Source organism: Misgurnus anguillicaudatus, chromosome 16 (assembly GCF_027580225.2).
Source record: "Misgurnus anguillicaudatus chromosome 16, ASM2758022v2, whole genome shotgun sequence".
NCBI classification, from domain to species: Eukaryota; Metazoa; Chordata; class Actinopteri; order Cypriniformes; family Cobitidae; genus Misgurnus; species Misgurnus anguillicaudatus.
Window position 1 is genome coordinate 3,983,222 of NC_073352.2, and position 17,450 is coordinate 4,000,671.

The 17,450-nt window shown below is 36.6% G+C and overlaps 2 protein-coding genes across 4 annotated transcripts; both read right to left on the reverse strand.

Moving 5' to 3' along the window:
• Positions 1 to 6,767: 6,767 nt before the first annotated feature.
• Positions 6,768 to 9,532, reverse strand: glod5 (glyoxalase domain containing 5). Its single transcript, XM_055178637.2, has 4 exons — positions 9,281 to 9,532; positions 8,326 to 8,484; positions 8,014 to 8,169; positions 6,768 to 7,651 (listed from the first exon to the last, which is right to left on the reverse strand). Exons 1-4 carry the CDS (start codon positions 9,341 to 9,343, stop codon positions 7,529 to 7,531), a joined length of 501 nt encoding a protein of 166 aa, XP_055034612.2. The 5' UTR covers positions 9,344 to 9,532; the 3' UTR covers positions 6,768 to 7,528.
• A 2,383-nt stretch (positions 9,533 to 11,915) lies between these two features.
• On the reverse strand, positions 11,916 to 17,450 carry rlim (ring finger protein, LIM domain interacting). 3 transcript variants are annotated; one of them, XM_055178159.2, is made up of 4 exons: positions 17,290 to 17,450; positions 16,286 to 16,493; positions 15,044 to 15,148; positions 11,916 to 14,947 (listed from the first exon to the last, which is right to left on the reverse strand). In XM_055178159.2, exons 2-4 carry the CDS (start codon positions 16,452 to 16,454, stop codon positions 13,296 to 13,298), a joined length of 1,926 nt encoding a protein of 641 aa, XP_055034134.2. In that variant the 5' UTR covers positions 16,455 to 16,493; positions 17,290 to 17,450; the 3' UTR covers positions 11,916 to 13,295. The 3 variants fall into 3 exon arrangements, with proteins under 3 accessions (XP_055034134.2, XP_055034136.2, XP_055034137.2); XM_055178161.2 differs by having other exon boundaries at positions 16,286 to 16,489; positions 17,290 to 17,446; XM_055178162.2 differs by lacking the exon at positions 17,290 to 17,450 and adding an exon at positions 17,057 to 17,203.

Sequence of the window (17,450 nt, forward strand, 5' to 3'; positions counted from 1 at the left end):
CTAGTGGCGTTTTGGTAGGGATTCCCAATTCGTCGGTCACGACGTGACGTCGTAGTGACCGACTGAAAGGGAACGTCTCGGTTACGGATGTAACCCTCGTTCCCTGAAGGAGGGAACGGAGACGTCACGTCCCGTCGCCACAGGTGCTTTAGTAGTATTCGAAGCAGATTGGTCTCTCTAAGCGAGTTCCCAATTCGTCGGTCACGACGTGACGTCTCCGTTCCCTCCTTCAGGGAACGAGGGTTACATCCGTAACCGAGACGTTCTGATTGGTCTTTGTTTTATTTATAATATAACATGCACCAGCCATAGCATTCTGTTTCTGTTCACAGTCACTCAGTAAGTATTTTTCTCCAGTGGAAAGAAGACGACTTGTGATTTTATTTCACAAGAGTTCAGTTGATACGTTATTTTTTGGCTTGAATATTTGTATTGTTTGGTAAAAGTTTCTTTAAAGCAATAAGAACCCAAACTGGCTAACTTAACTTTTAACCCAACAAATTTTTTTTTTTAACCAAATGATGCTTTTATTTTTATTGAAACATTTGGTTAATTCTACTTCATTCATGGGTTAATATATTTTTTATTTAATCCTAATTTTATTTATTTTATTTAATTATATTAATTTACTTTATGTCAAATACACCACATTAAAAACACATGCAAACATTGTATTACAGTTTCTTCTTTTTATTAAAAACATGTGCTATAATTTACATTACATGTTTTGTAATATAGTTTACCTCAATAAAAAATATCTAAGAACTTAACTTAAAACTTAAAGGCATTCCATGCAGTTTGACGTTTTTGTCAAACAGCGACCCCTAGAGTCACTGGGGAAAACTTGCAACTGTCGTAATTTCGCACGCCCACTCTGTACGTACCTGTAAGGATAGTGTTGGGCGTGAGATGGACTCCGAAGATAATGACCAGGGAATGTTTCACAATTTCATACAAATATTAGGCTACTGCATGTCTACTAAACTACAGATGATGGTAATAGGATAAAAAGAAGTTTATGCCAAGTGTAGAGTAGGCATATAATAATAAAGTAGCCTACCACGTTTGCTGGCTTATTACGTTTTTACAAGATTGCAGCTTAATCACAAGTAAACAGTCTAGTCTAACGTTATGTCTACTGTATAATTTTATTTGTTTTTTAATTGTAATGTAAACATTACAAAATGCATTGACAAAGTTAATTGTATACGTTGCATTATTTCATAACATTGGCCGTTATTCGTTGGCCATAAGAAATCGAAATTAGACAAATGACTACGTACACATCACAACACAACACTTGAGTTTAGATGGCAAAAAAAAAAAAAAACATGTAAGAGGCTGTTTACACTTGGTATTAAGATGTGTTTTCATCGATCGGATCACAAGTGGATGAGAGACACACATTACGTTTACACCTGGTATTTAAATCCGTCTCTTTTGTCCACTTTCGACCGCTTCTGTGCTGAATACTATGAGGGGGTGGACTGTGAGACGGTGGGCGAGTCTCTCAGCTGTCATTCAAACCCGAGCGGGAGTAATGATGAGTTTATATGGATGCAAACTAATATTATGTCGGAGTGCACTGCTTGTTTAGCAAGTAAACATGCTGCACAGTGTTTTGTACATGAGTATGTAAGAGCTTTCTTTGAATTTTCAGCGCAATTGATGAAATAGGATCGCGCAACTTTCACACGCTTCCAAAACGAAACTACGTAGATCAGCCGCTTAGTTTTATCAATGAAAGGCTAAAAATAGCACTGTTCACCGTATGTTCACGCCAGAAGTCAAAAAAGATTTAAAACATTGTGTTTAATACCTCAGATTAGATAAATGGGCGGAGAGAAGGCGGTCGCGTGTGGCTGTTCGAACGCATTCAACCACATGTGCGTTCCGCAACTCCAAAGCGATCCGATCGAAAGTGGTTTCGACCACCTCTGGATGTGGTTGAAAGTGGTCGAAAGTGGACGAGCTCAAAACGTTTTGAACACCGTTTACACCTGGCATTAACGTCGTCCACTTGTGATCCGATCGACGAAAACACATGTTAATGCCAAGTGTAAACAGCCTGTAAGAGAAACGAGTGTTTGTTAGCAAGTCTGCTAAATGCTCTTATGATCGTAAGCTAGCTAGACCCATGTTGAAGTTATTTTACTGGTCTAATTATCAACACTGGATGAATGAACAGCTTAGTAAAAAAAAATACACACTACAAGCAAGCGCAACCACATACAACATAGACCGCAAACAAATTTACAAATAAGAGATTTACTTACTTGTCCATCAACAAGATCGCCAGATCAGCATCCCTTTTGCATCCAGGGCTGTCTATTAGCTCACGCCAACGAGTAAAAACCTGACCGAGTGGGACTCTTGTCCGGTTCCCAACTCGCAGGGGTGCTGTAAAGGGGGGGTAAACAATGATGATTCTCGGGGCCCACGAGTAAGAGGGGGCCCAGAGAAGCCCCCAAAATTGTGGTGATAAAAAATATTTAATAGTAAAAATTACTAACTTTAAATTATTCTATTTGCTGTTTCCTGGTATCAAAAAAAAATATTTGTTTAGGAAACACAAACGTCTGTGGGCCCCTTTCCCCGCTCTCAATTGTCATAAAATGGTTCAGTCCGCCCAAATTGTATAATCCAGGCAACACAGCTTGACTTCACTTATAGTGCCGGCAGAATATCAACTTGACTGACAAGGAAGTGAAAATGCCTCAAAAATCTGGAAGTCAAAAACGTAAAGAGAAAAAAATAGGAAGAAGTGAAAGAGGCAAAGGGTCGACATTATGTTACCCAATTTTTCACAAGAAAATGTGGGTTTGTAAGTAGGCCTAAATTGTTAGTGGACCGCCCGTCCGTGACAATGATCGTAGCCTATGGCACTTTTCTGTGCTAACGCGCACGCTTTGTACACGAGGCCCCAGGTTTATTTATGCACGTGATTTATTTAGACAAAGTTATTGACTATGCAAATTTTAAATGGTCAAAATGACGCCTTGTTCGTTCTAGTGTTAAAGATAATTACCACACTGCAAAAAATTATTTTCAAGAAAAAATTCTTAGTATTTTTGTCTTGTTTTTAGTAAAAATGTCTAAAATTTCTTAAATAAAGAGGCTTTTTCATGATGAGCAAAACGACCCAAGAAAATAAGTCTAGTTTTTAGACCAAAAATATTACATTTAAGGGATTTTGTGCATAAAACAAGCAAAAAAAATTTGCCAATGGAGTAAGCAAAAAATCTTGAACATTTTTCTTAAACACTAAATTCAAGAAAAATTTGCTCACCCCATTGGTAGTCAAAATACCATAAAAGCGCATGATTTTATGTAAATTGATATGAAAAAAGTCTCTGTGTTGGGGGCCCTGTCAAGATTCTGTTCATGGGGCCCAAAATCCTTAGCAGCGCCCCTGCACTCGGTCAGATTCTCTTTTTCGCTTTCTACTCTCTTCCGAACGGGTTTTCTTAGCTGTTTCCCTCATCGAGCATCACGTCTCAAATGCGCGTGTGCAATTGTTGTTACAGGCTTGTTTGACTTCATGCAGCGCTGCAGGAACCGACAGCCGGATGACGTCAAAGTGCCGTCTCGGATCATTCTCGCGGTACTTTTACGTCATCCGACTTCCGGTTCTTGCAGCGCTGCATGAAGTCGAACAAGCCTAACGTGTGTGACGTCGTTGCTGTAAAGCAAGTCGTGATTCTCGCGAGATTTGTCAGGGGCGGTTCTCTCAAGCTTGCATTGCTGGTTTTGGTAGCGGCGTCCTTCCCGAGCTTCAACAGGGGGATGATTCGCCATACTATGACTTCTTTTACCATCGAAATGACTTTGAAGCTGTTATATTAAGGTAAAATAACTGCATAGTGTGTCTTTAATCACAATAAAAAATACTTTTAGAAAATAAACTTTAGTATATCCTCTTGAAAAATGCTGACTGGAATCTGTCCTTTTATCGGCTATGGAGTAAAAATTCACATAAAAGTTCTATAATTAAGACGATAATGACTGATTTTGATTAAATGAGGTGTTTTAAACATCAAAAAAAAAACTACACTCTAAAAATGGCTGGGTTATAATTGGTAAATATTGGACAGAACACGTGCTGGGTTAAAATTGCCCAATGTTGGGTTGATGTTATGCAACCATGGGGTATAATAACCCAGCATTTGGGTTAAAATAACCCAGCATTGGGTCAGTTTTTAACCCAGCACGTGCTCTGTCCAATATCCACCCATCATGGGCCAAAAATAACCCTGCCATTTTTATTGTGTAGTTATGATCCTGTGGGCGTAACAAACAAGAAGCTACCTAAGACTAAGAAAATAACCCAATTAATTGACCCAAAAGGCTCAACCCAGCATTTTTTAAAGTGTACTCTTCTATTCTTCTACATTCACAGAAAAAGGTACAAAAGTTTTCACTGGATGGGTACATTTAAAAAAGGTCCTCACATGTACCATTTTGGTACAGATACCTTTAAGTTACCACTATGTACCTCTTTTAAGGTACCAATATGCATATTTTAGCTACAAAAGTGTACTTTTTGAAAAGGCACTGCCCCAGTGACAACTTTTGTACCCTTCTTACCTTTTAAATATGTTTTGTTTCATGAGCTGCTATTGAATTAGTAGCATAGCAAGTTGTACATGAATCAAATCCATCACCTTGGCATTGCTAGTGCCAGTACGGTATATCAGTTATGAATCAACAGCAGCAGATATCCAGTAGCTGTAAAACCATCACCTGTTAGATAAAACTGATTCAGTGTTCATAACATGGAGGAGACGTAATATGATAATAAGTGATAACATAATAAGGAAATATTTGAAACAAGATTGTCAGGAATTGTAAGCCATAAACAACACCACCATATTTAGTGTATGAATCTTTTATCTGTCTTTAATGTTCATTATCTCTTCTTAATTTGCCTTAATATATCCATTACCTTTTTCCATGTGGCTTTTCTTTCATTTGTTTTCTATTGTTTTCTAATCTTATTATACAACAGACCATACAATCAAACTTTCTGTCACAAGTTTCTGTTTCAGTTGAAACTGATGGATGATTCATATAATCAAATCTGGTTAGTTAAGGTTTGCTATATTGCGTATATATCCAGTACTCAAGTAAAACATTGTTTTTATACTATTACAATTATTATTTTAAACATAATACTATTATATTTTAAAAGAAATCCTACCTCGCTACTGTTGTATGACAATGGTATACAAAAACTTTTTTTAGGAAAATCAATTTGGCTATATTTGACATATAATTTTACATGCTGCAGTGAATGCTGGGAACTTTCAAACCTTTGTTTAATGTAAAATTGTTTGGACAAACATTTGTGTATATGAGTCCAGTCAACAAAGTAATATTTGTAGCAACATGTTGGGGATCTTATTTGGTATACACACACAAAAAATACTCTTCATATTAAAACATCTTTGTTACTTTATTACCTTTGTTAAGAGAACACTTGTAGTTTTAATTCTTTGGCAGGTAGAAAGTGGAATGAAGGCTTTTCATAACGTTTTGGACTCTCCAGTAAATATTTTAGGGCAAAAACTACAAAATATATTTAATTAGACAAAATAATACTTTTCTATTTAAGTTTTGTTGTTGTTGTTAAAACTGATAAAGATTGCACAAGAATGCAGTTTATTGACAAGAGCAAGAAATATTTGCGCGATGAAACCCAACAACCAAACAAATGAAATCAGATCAGAATGTACTGTGATTGTTATTCCACAATATTAACATAGCTTAACAAAAACTGTCAAGAGCTAATTAAAGGGTGATTAATTTACCTTGATAAAGGTATGTAGGTTAATATTTTATTAGTCATAACCAATTGATTACTATTCAAGGAAACATGTCCTAAACATGAAAGATCATCTGTATAATTGTGTCTGAGCAGTGATGCAGTTGTATAGCAACCATTAACAACCTTCAAAATAAGGAAGTTTACACACAGCTTCAAACAATGGCTGCAAACTTTTTTTTAAATCTAGAAGAAATTGGGCAAACCATCATTGGTTATGTGAATTGTGCAGAAATTGATTTTTAAAATTTAAAAGCAGATACCAGTAAGACCACGAGAGAGTGTTTGGCATCATATTTGCTATCTACATTATTAATAAACATGTTGATTTCATTCTAAAAAATGTGACAATGGTGCCAGGTGTTGAATAATAGCAGGCTTGGCTCTTGACAATTCAAATTTTAGCTTTGTCTTTATTCTTCCCTTTTTATGACAGCAGATGTTTTTGTTTGTTTGTTTGTTTGTTTAGTTTTTTTTTTTTTTTTTTAATGAAGTTGAATTATTGGGACATCACTTAGTAAACTCTGTTGGCCTGGAAATCAATGTAATTTACTGTTTTCTTTCACCTCGTAAAATCTGTACGAATTTCCATGAGATAGCATTTATTATTCAGTTTCAAGCAACTTAAAACATATACTTGTTCAGAGTTTCGTCAAGAAGAAGATTTATAGCGTTTAAAGCAGCTTGGACATTCTGCTGAAGTACTTTTTCAGAAAGTATATGTGCACTGTAAAAAAATGCAGTATAAAGTTAAAACAACGTTTGTTTCAATTCAACATACTATTTTAAGTTTTGACATGCAAATAGTTGATATAACTTTAAAATTAAGTTAAACAGCTTGAACTAGTTTTTATAAGTTAAAGTATCATAGAAATATATGTTGATTTGATAAAAATGCTGTTTTTTACAGTGTGGGTTTGAAAAGACATAATGACACAAACAGTCACAAATAGCACGGGTATATTTATAGCACGCCAACAATACATTGTATGGGTCAAAATGATTAGAGTTTCCTTATGCCAAAAATCATTAGGATATTAAGTAAAGATGCATTTCCTACCATAAATATCTTAAATTGTTACTTTTTGTGAGGGATTGCCATTGCTAAGGACTTCATTTGGACAACTTTAAAGGTGATTTTCTCAAATTTTTTATTTTTTGCATCCTCAGATTTCAGATTTTTAAATATTGTATCACAGCCAAATGTTTTACCATACATCAATGGAAAGCTGATTTATTGTAATTTATAAATCTCAATTTCAAATAATTTACCCTTTTGACTGGTCCAGGGCCACACATAAGCATATAAAATGTGTTATAATTCTATTATAAAAATTATGATAGCTTTTTTTACTGGGTAAATTTCTTTGACATTTCAAATAAAATTGTTCATTTAAACAAATTCTACAACATTATATTCTAGTTAAAGCAAAATCCAAAGCATTATGAAATATATGAGTCAATTTTTATAGTAAAACACATTTACTTACAGTATCATATCATTTTATGGATTTTTTTTGCATTTTATGAAATAAAATAATAATAAGTCTTCATGTGATGAAAATAAGAACTGCGCTGCCAAAACAACAAATTAAAATATATACAAGACTGCTGGAAAGTGTTGTATTTTTGTAGGGGCATATTATTATTATTATTTTTAAAGCAAAAATAGTGTTTTATATGGATCTTTAGATAATCAAATAATCATCTATGATAGTTGGAGACCTCAATCAAGTTGTCATCAGGGTCACGAAAATACAGTGAGCTGATGAGACCCACAGCCCCAGTCCTGTCCACTGGGCCCTCTTCTATCGTCACTCCACACGCCTGGAAGTACAAGATTAAAGAATACAAAATAAATACGCTTACGGTACTTCAGAAAGAAGAAATTATATTGTAAAATTAGGAAAATTTAAGGATTTTCTGTTAGGTTTAGAAAACAATGAGATGAAAAATAGGAAAGAAATATTTAAGATCTTATTTCTAGGTCACTCACTCATCAAATATGTGCCAAATTACATCACAAATTTTAACAAATTTGAATTGATCTATGCCGTCCTATGCTGTAACTCTGGACCGTTTTGTTATTTTGTTTTGGTACAACTTCTCTCATTGTTACAGCGTGTGTAGGATATAATTTGTTATAAAATGAGTATTAAATCAAATGAATCTGAAAGAACATACACTACCTTGAGATGGGCAGCAACAGTCATTAGTGGGGTTTTGGTAATAAGGCACAAGTCAGCAGATCCTGGTGTTGGGATTTTGGCTCTGGGCTCAAACTCTTTTCCAACCTGATGCAGGTTAAATTTTTGCTCTCCAAAACTCAAAGCTTTCCGGTCTCCCTGAAATATTACGTAGTGACCGACATATTCACAAACTAATGTAAAGGTTTTTTGTTATTAATTTTAAAGGATAATTAGGCTTAATGTGATGGGGCAATGGTTGTTCACTGCTGCCACCATGTGATATTGTTTAATTGTATGGGATTGGCATTGTACCTTAAAAGTGATGACCTCCATTCCCAAAACTGTGGAGTAAAATTTCGTGGTTTTATTCAGGTCTCGAACTGTGAGCACAAGGTGGTCCAGGTGACTGATGTGAACTGGACAGGAACTTTTGAACCGGACTGATGTGAGTCCATGATGAACTAATGGAAACTGAATAGAGGAATTAGATAAAGGTCAAGTTAATTTTTAGAGCACATTTACAAGCAGTCACTATACTGCCCCAAAGTGCTGTACAGACATTAGATAATAATAAACACTTAAAAGCAAAAAAAGATCAGAGGTGGATAATCCTGCTACTGAAGATCTGCTGCCCTGCAGATCAACCCAAATCAAGCACAACTGAACCAGCTAATCAAGTTGTTCCGGGTTACTTTAAAATGACAGTCATGTGTGGATCTAATGGGCTGGATCTAATGTATGCAGGAAGGTAAATCTCCAGGATTAGGGTTGGAGATCCCTATATATTACGGAAACGTTTTTTTAAAATGTAGTAATTATTATTTGTTAATGAATAGCTTTTGTGTAACATGATAGTTCATTCATTCAAATGAATTATTTTTAATATGTCAAGTTATTCGTGCTGTTGAATGTAACGGAGAACTCGTGAATATTAATAAATGCAGCGGTCAGTAGACTAAATAATATTCGTGATGTCACATATTGCGTCTAACAAATCACCACTTTCAGCCAATCAATGAGGGTAACTGATCAAACGTCACGCTGATCACTTAATATTCATAAGATAAACCTTTTTCAGGAAGCACCGCTCATATTTTTAAAGTATAACGCTATTAAACAGCTATATATTAAACAGCAACATATATTGCTACACGAATGCATGATGCAATAAATTGCTGCAATACATAAGAACAGCTTTGCCGTAGGTATCTTTGTAAAAAGGACTCGATAGAGATGTAAATTGAGGTATGAAACTGAGGGTCATTACCTTTAACATTACTTTACCGCTACAGGTCGAGCGAAGAACAGCGCCGTATACGCGTAGAGCCATTATTAACAATGGAAAACAACTCTCACCGACGATATATCGCCTGCTTTTACAATGATTATGGATTCTTTCAGTTGTTGTTGTTGTTGTAGTCGTTAGTTTGCACTAACGGTGTCGTTAAAGTCAGACTAAGCTAACTGAAACTGAAATCATCGTACCGTATTTACTCGATTACACGCGACAAAGAGATAAAGGAAGTAAAAATCCAAAACACAGAAGCGGGTTAAAAATTAATAAAGCAGGCGGGTTTTGAAATAAGTTAATTTATAATAGCAACACGTAACCTTCCCTATTTTAACTCAATTCTATTTCAAATGTTAATATATTTTACTAGTAAAATAAACGATGGTAGCCTACCTGCAGGTTTCCGAGGTTCCGTTTGTGATGGAAATTATTTAAACAGAAGTTCTGGGGATAGTTTTTCCTAATTATTCGGTTTCTCTTTTGAAAGTAAATAAATATACATTGACTTGAGTACAGATGTCTGAATAAACTCCCATGTGTTTACATAAAAATTTTCCATAATTGAAAACGTACAATTATCACCGCAATCTTTGTGGAAAAAATGCTGGCATATGACTTTTTTATAATAGAACTATATAATATGATATTAATAATATTACTTCAAATATATAAACTTTTACATTTATTTCGTAATGATACCGTCTCTTTTTAATGTGCATGCACTCTGTATTTAAGTGTAAGAATGAAAATGTGCTAGAAATAATAATAAAGCACAGCCTGCCATCTAATGGTCAGAGCTATACACTGACACTTCAACATAAACCAAACCAATCATGACAACAACCTGCTGAACACCTCGTGTGATCCAAAAAGAGATTTTAAAGCTCATCAAATCAAAACTAAACTCTTGGTGGGGTGCAGTCTCTGTTAATTTAGGGTCTTTGTAGGTCTGCGTAACAATTTTGGTAGAGCTAGTTTTTAGTAAACACATCTGGTCAAAAACAAATCTATTTATTAGATTCTTGAAAACATGCTGAATGAAATGAATGAGAAGACCCATTAAAGGACAAGAATGCCAAGAAATAAACTAATATAAGTTTAATGAAACTGAACTGCATCATTAAATATGTTTTAACAGTGGTACTCGAAAAATCATATCAGAAAAAAAATCTGTCATGAGTTTTCTATTTTAGATGAGGGAAACATGCATGTGTTATGGACATGACAAATAAAAAAGGAATTTTAGGAGACAAAACACTTGTGTAGGAAATCTGTAAATTAAAAAGCACAAACAAGAAGCAATAATACCCAACAAATGGAAAATTGATGGCTCTTAAAGAATAAAGAATATTAATTTTAATTTTGTATGGGCATTTGAGAAAAACAAAACAAAATTATGAACCTGACATTTCTGAAATTTTCACTTAACAAAAAATGCTTTAAAAACTAGATGTCAATATTTAATGGTTTAAATACCTATGCAAAGTCTCTATATATTTAGTATGGTTTAAAACTTTGGGTAAAAACTTGACTTTTTTTGACAATTGCGTTGAATTGGACAAACTAATAAAACTTTTTAATTAAAATATTTTTTATTGAACTAAAACATAATAAATTATATTATCTGTATTTTTTTAAAGTTTGATTACACAAAATTTATGATAAATTAATATTTCATAAAATGTTAAAACTGGCGAACCCTCTACACCTGGATTATTTAAAAATGCAAAACTTTAAACGTTCACCCGTTTAAAAACCGATTTGGTGAATCACATGAATATTACTGACACCATTTAAAATTTCAAAGTTTTGTCAAGAAGAAGATCACTGTGTTATAGTAAATGTTTTACTTTAAACACTTATTACATTTTTACACAATATTGACCCTGAATGATCAGCTCAAGTTTGAGGTCAAATGTTTTTTTTTATTGTTGTCGTCATGGCCCCATGGAACTAAAGCAAAAAATATATTATAATCAATATAATTTTCTTAAAGGGTTAAATGTCAATACACAAGTTTCTAAAGGACAAGTAGTGTATATAATATTTGGTCTTCGGTCCTTACCCAAATGCTCTTTACCCAAATACCACCTGATGTAAACGTACAGATATGGCTACTTACAATGGGTACATCTTACCATTTCATGAGGTCTTACAGCAACATGTTGTTTAGTAAAACATAACTCACACCGTAATAACTAATAATCACAGCATCATCTTCTATATCAACAAACTATTCAATTTTGTTGCCGTACAAGTTTTTATTGTAATATACAAATGACATTAAGGCGTACGCCAGAACAGATTGATAATTAAGTTGCAGCCATCACTCAGTCCAGCAAACTGCAGAAAGTTTGCAACATCTGTGCACAAAGCAGTGATGTGATACAATCAAACCTCAAGTCATCCAATCCAAAAGAATATTTCTGCAAAATTATTATATCATATTTCTTCAAAGCACAAACCTTTAACCAGACTTCAAAACATTATCCTGGGATATATGCTAAAAAATCTGTAAAAAAAATTCACAGCATATTCTTGAGTTGTTCAAGAGCAACAGGTATTGCAAAAAATATATCTGATGGGACACCGGTGAGGCCACAAAAAATGGTCAGGTGAGGAAATAATTTTATTCATTTTAAACATCGTAAATTGGAAGCCAGTCAAAAATGACTCAAAAATATCCCATAAATATGACGCTGAAAGTCTTCAATTCTATAATACATGAACTAAACAGTAATGTGCATTCTGACAAGAGTTTGTGTGAAATTCTGACACAACTCGTGGTTGGGGCTATGAGGCTTCAAAGTCAACACAGAAACAATGACATCAGAAATTTAACATATTGTTTCTAAATTATAACACTGCATTTTTGTACCCTCATGGGATTAAAGAACCTTAAGGAACAGTTCACCAAAAAATACTTACATTTCCGGGTGAACGACTCTTTTAGCGCCCAGACGAACCAACCATTACATAATGAGAAAATGTGAATTTCCTCCTCATTAAAGTAAGATAAATGAAGCTATTTTCAATGTACAGAACTGTTAGAAAAACTTAGGTTAAAGTCTTCATTTAATTGTTAATATTTACAGACTACAACATACAAGTCAATGTCAAAATGTTCTTTACATTTTCCCCTATTAGCATTGCACAACGTTGCCTATATGTAGCCATAGTTGTTGTATTTTAGTATATGAAATATGTTTGAATCAGCCATCTGATAGTCAAGTGTGGGAAGACAGGGAATAACACAACCTGAAGCATTCCAATAGCATATTTACAGCCTTTCCCGGTAAATAAGGGTCCGAGTATGATTTTAAAATGCCAAATTATAATTTTTCCATAAAAGATAACAAATTCATTCAGAAATACTGTTTGAAATGTCCTACTGTGCTTAGACATTTATGACAATGGTACAAAATGGACTATGCTTTCACAATGAAACAAAACAAACACTGTATGAAACCACAAATATTTAAGACTCTGCAAAGACTGGATTTTAGGAATATGACGTTCCAATTGTCAAGTGAAAATTGAACTGACCTGGTCTGCAGTGTTATTAATTTGACTTTTATTGCAAAACAAAACAAACAAAAAATAAACTTTGAAATCTAATATGGGTGCTTGCTTAACATCGCTTCTTATTTATTGTATGTAACTGCACGTACCTCTCAAAGGTACCTCTCCTAATTGTACATTGCCCCTCATTACAAGTTAAATAACAATGTTGATCCTCAGCACGAGTGAATAATCAGGGCTTATAGCAGAGTCTACGTCAGCTGCATATTGCACCGAAACCTCCTCCGTTTTGATATGGGTCAAAATACACTGATCTATAGTTTGGAAACAAACTTCTTCCTGGCTAACCCCATTAAATACGGTAAAACCTAATGATGGCTTCATATAGGATGAATAAAAGTCCTTGCTTGACTACGTACTAAGAAAAAGAGGCATGAAATACACTGGAGTGCCACAGAACCGATTTCGGCTAGACAACACTCTCACGGTTGCTGGAAACAAGGACCGCCCTGCGACAGATAGGGCACGTTGAGTTCTCTGAAAGCCAGCGATCAATACAGTGCACATGGTACTCGTGAGAACAAGGCAGCTTCCGTAACTTGTTGCCTTCGGCATACTCCGTAATGCAGACGCTGCAGGTTTTGAGCGCATCGCTCTCGCCAAAGTTTCGCATTGACAGGTTGTCGATCTGCTCTTTGGTGAGGCCTCGTGGCTGGTCGTCGTCTTCCTCGTTGAGTAAGAAGAAGTGCGCGAGTCGCAAAAACGGCAGAGACGTAGTCTCATCTAGACTAATGGGAGCCCGTGGCCTGGCCCGGTTCTCCCGAGGAGTTGCGGCACCACCGGGCACTCCACCTTCCGCCTCCCTCTCCTCTGTCCGTGCCTCTAAACCACCCTGGTTGGGCGCTCCGGCCCCAGAAACTAAAGAGTCCGCTTCAGAAGAAGCAGGTCCGGTTGAAACCTCAGGGTTACCTAGTGCATCGACGAGGTCCGCCGGTGGGCTGTCTTCACGGTTGGAGTCAGAATAATCGGAGTCCATAAAGTAGCTAAGTTCACCAAATCCATTCATGATCTGCCGAATCATGGACTGCAGAGCCAGGGAAGTGGCTTCCCCCAGTCCGGCGTCCGAGATCCTACGAATGGGAATGCGGATGGTGCTAACGTACGTTCTCACTCCGGCTCGTTCAGAACGCGAAAAGGTCCGACGGAAACCCCCACGTTCTGTCTCGTATAATAAAGTATTATTGGAAGTCTGCGAACGAGACCTCGTGCGGTTAGCGATGCTGTCCCTCTGGCGGTACTCTCCGGGTCGCACCCTGCGTACCTGTAAATCCAGCATTATGGTCGGTGGTCGTCGACCTGAAGCTCCTGCTTCTCCGGCAGGCGTCTCTCTATCCTGCGGCGCTTCAGGCGCCTCAGGGGGTGCTCCCGGTTCTGGAGTCTCAGCTCCCGCGGTGCTTTGCCTGGGCAAAAACAGTTGACGAGTTCTCGAGCTGCCCTCCACCTGGGGCTCAGGAAGGGTCTCGGAATTATGAGGAGGTAGGCCATGCTGAATAGGGGCGAGTCCATCTAATCTTTCAAGGTTAAGAGGTGACCGACCTCTTGCGGTGCGAGCCCTTGTCCTTCGTTGCTCTGGGCTTCTGCTGCGAGCCCTTATTTGACCTCTACGTGGTTGCTCTACCGGAGTCAAGGTCGGAGGAGTTGAAACTGGTGGATCTTGCGCACTCACTTCCCTGTTAAGAGACGGGGCGCTGGGAGCTTGCACCTCTGGCTCTACTATAACAGCCACCTCGTCCACCACTGGGTCTTCAACCACCTCTGATGTCTCCATAAGAACCTCGGGCTCAGATGTGGGGCCATCTGGTGTTTCTTGGCCCTCTGGTGTTTCTTGGCCCTCTTCCGACCTTTCTGTCTGTGTTTGCTGCTCTGCCAAGTTACGATTGACGTTGATCTCCAAACTGAAGCGGAAATCTCCACTGTTGGGATTGGTTTGACTCACAGCACGCCACGATTGGTTACCCCGGTTACCACTCCTCGTCGTGTTACCCGTCTGCCGAACAGTGTTGAGCCAGTCAAGAAGGGTCTCCTCGTTGGAGTTCTCCTCTGCGCCTTCTGACTCCGTCTCTGAGAATGACAACAATTTATGTCGTTTAAAATATTCAGACAGTAGAGACAACTGGGTGATACGGACTCCATGTAAACAGTAAAATAAAAAATTACCAGGAGGCCCTTCACTTCTTTCCTCAGTCGTGTCACTGCTGGGCGGCTCAGGGCCGTCTTTGATTTGGCGAAGGCGGTTCAACAGTTCATCTGCAGTAATTTCACCTGACAAAAAATACCGCAAGCGTGAAAACCGTGCTTATTCCAAATATCAGAGATAGGCTAACAAAAGAGACGTTTGAATAAAAAACAATCACGAATTTTTTTTCTAAGATATCCTTTCTTAGTTGCTGTCAGTTGTTGTTGCTGTGAATGTCTATTTTAATACAAAATTAATCAGACTGACAATTACAGATTAATAAATGTTTAAGGCCTTGTTTTACAGACAAGGCTTATCTTAAGCCAAGACTTTGCCTTAGTTAAATTAAGATGTTTACGCTTTTAAATATAAATATATATTTTTTGCATAAGTAGAAAAGTATTTATGTCATATTGTATGTAGTCTAACGCTGGAGTTCAAACATATCATATTTTTAAAGATCAAAATAAACCGCAAGTTTTAAAAAACTAAAACATTAAGGGCAACAAACCAAATGACTACTTGGTTTAGTACAAGAACAAACTACAGAAATTAAATGCAAAGCTATATCAAATGTAAATAGACAAATGTAAATCAGAGACCCCTAAAAGTTAGAGGTCTAACCCCCGGTTTCACAGACAAGGCTTTAGGTTAGTCCTAAAACTGAAATACATATTTAAACGGTCTCAACCGAAAACAACCTGAACTGCAGATAACAAAATATGCCAGTGCCATTGATTTGTCTCAAGATACACACCAGTAACATCTTCTTTCTAAGGCATGTTTATAAACATCTCAAGTTAACTAAGGCGTAGTCCTTGTCTGTAAAACCAGGCATATGTGTCTGAAAAGATTTAATAACTTCTCCTTCAGAATAACCTGGAGCTGAAAACAGGATAAGAATGAATAATTTGGAAACAAGACAGCGACTGAAGCCACAAATGTCAATACAAAGTGTATTAAAATGTATATGTTTGCATGTATGTGTATATCTATATGAATATATTCTCTTGCATCTAACAGCAACTACAATAAAAATGCTAATTAAATAAAGTGATGCTTAACTCTTGTAGTTTTGTTCCTATAAAGCTTTAATGTAAGAGCACACAGACAAAATGAAACATGATGACCATCAATGAAGTAAACCATCATCTACGTAACAGCTCACAAGCTACAGGATGTTAATGTAGGTGCATTTGAAAGAACAACAAAAAACGTGTTACCGGGGGTGCCGAGCAGATTGTTATCTCTCATGAGCCTGTAGTCCTCTTCACTTAGATTGTTGACAAACTGGTAAAAAGCCTCTTCTCTGTCAAGACGGTCCAGCTGTCTCCTCCGCTGCATTTCAGATTGATCACTGCCACCCTGATCTGCATTATCCTGACCCTCCATCACTACACAGATTCACTATGACACAGATATCAGACCTAGCTACACATAAAAAGAGGGAAAATCACACACTATTATTACAGTGTTTAAATACACAGACAGATGAGTAGACCAAACCGCTATTTTGTTTTTATGTTCTTTTTCAGATATCATGACAACAGCATGGTTTTGACAAAAGGTCAATAGCAATATTATTGTTTTCGTAAAAATACCATGTAAATGTAATACATACGGTAAGTCAACATGCAATATTTCAGTACAATGGCATAGGCCTCGAATATGTATCGTTTAAAAACTGGTTGAAAGATAAAACACGCCGTATTGTGTAATACTCTTTAAATCACGGAATAGGTGAAATATAATGGCATCCAGCCTGTAAACCTGCGAGTCTCTGATCAGATACAATGAATTTACTGCGGACAGAGAGACTGAAAACAAAATGGCATCAGCGAGTCAAACATGTTCAAGGCTAAAGCACAAGAAAAACAACCGTTTTTAAAGTAAAAGACTCCCTATTATAAACGAGTTCATAAAAGCGTTAAGACATCAAAGCAATTGAAAAACCATTAAATCAACGTTGTATTTCTCAATATGTGACGACAAACCTCTCGGAGTGATGGACTGAGGGTGAATGCTAACATTAGCTTTAGAAAAGAGCTCAAGCTGAGCTGATGTTAGCTCGAAAAGCCCATAGACAACCACTGCCCATGATAAAGCTAAGCTAACGATAAGCTAACGTTAGCACGGTTGTTAGATAAACACAGCAAACAAGCAGCCAGAAATTCGACGATCACGACAATTATACAGACAAATGAAGAAAAAAAACATAGATCAACACCTTATTGTGTATGTCGAGGCTATCGATAATGTATTCACTGTTCCCTGTGTGCCGTTGAGATATTTTTAAGTGGAAATCTTGACAGCTATCAAGAGTTCATTTTCGCAAGCGTCTCATCAGCGTCGAATCTATTTCCGGTATTCCGGAATTGTGGGGATACA

Bases quoted from the DNA above. Each gene is read 5' to 3' on its own strand.
- glod5 (XM_055178637.2), bottom strand. From the start codon at position 9,343: ATGGCTCTACGCGTATACGGCGCTGTTCTTCGCTCGACCTGTAGCGGT. The intron at 8,485-9,280 runs GTAATGACCCTC...TCCTCTATTCAG, and splicing joins GCGGTAAAGTAATGTTAAAG to TTTCCATTAGTTCATCATGG. The intron at 7,652-8,013 runs GTAGTGTATGTT...TTGTACTTCCAG, and splicing joins CTGTTGCTGCCCATCTCAAG to GCGTGTGGAGTGACGATAGA.
- rlim (XM_055178159.2), bottom strand. From the start codon at position 16,454: ATGGAGGGTCAGGATAATGCAGATCAGGGTGGCAGTGATCAATCTGAA. The intron at 15,149-16,285 runs GTAACACGTTTT...ATTTTTTGTCAG, and splicing joins CAATCTGCTCGGCACCCCCG to GTGAAATTACTGCAGATGAA. The intron at 14,948-15,043 runs GTAATTTTTTAT...TGTCATTCTCAG, and splicing joins AAGAAGTGAAGGGCCTCCTG to AGACGGAGTCAGAAGGCGCA.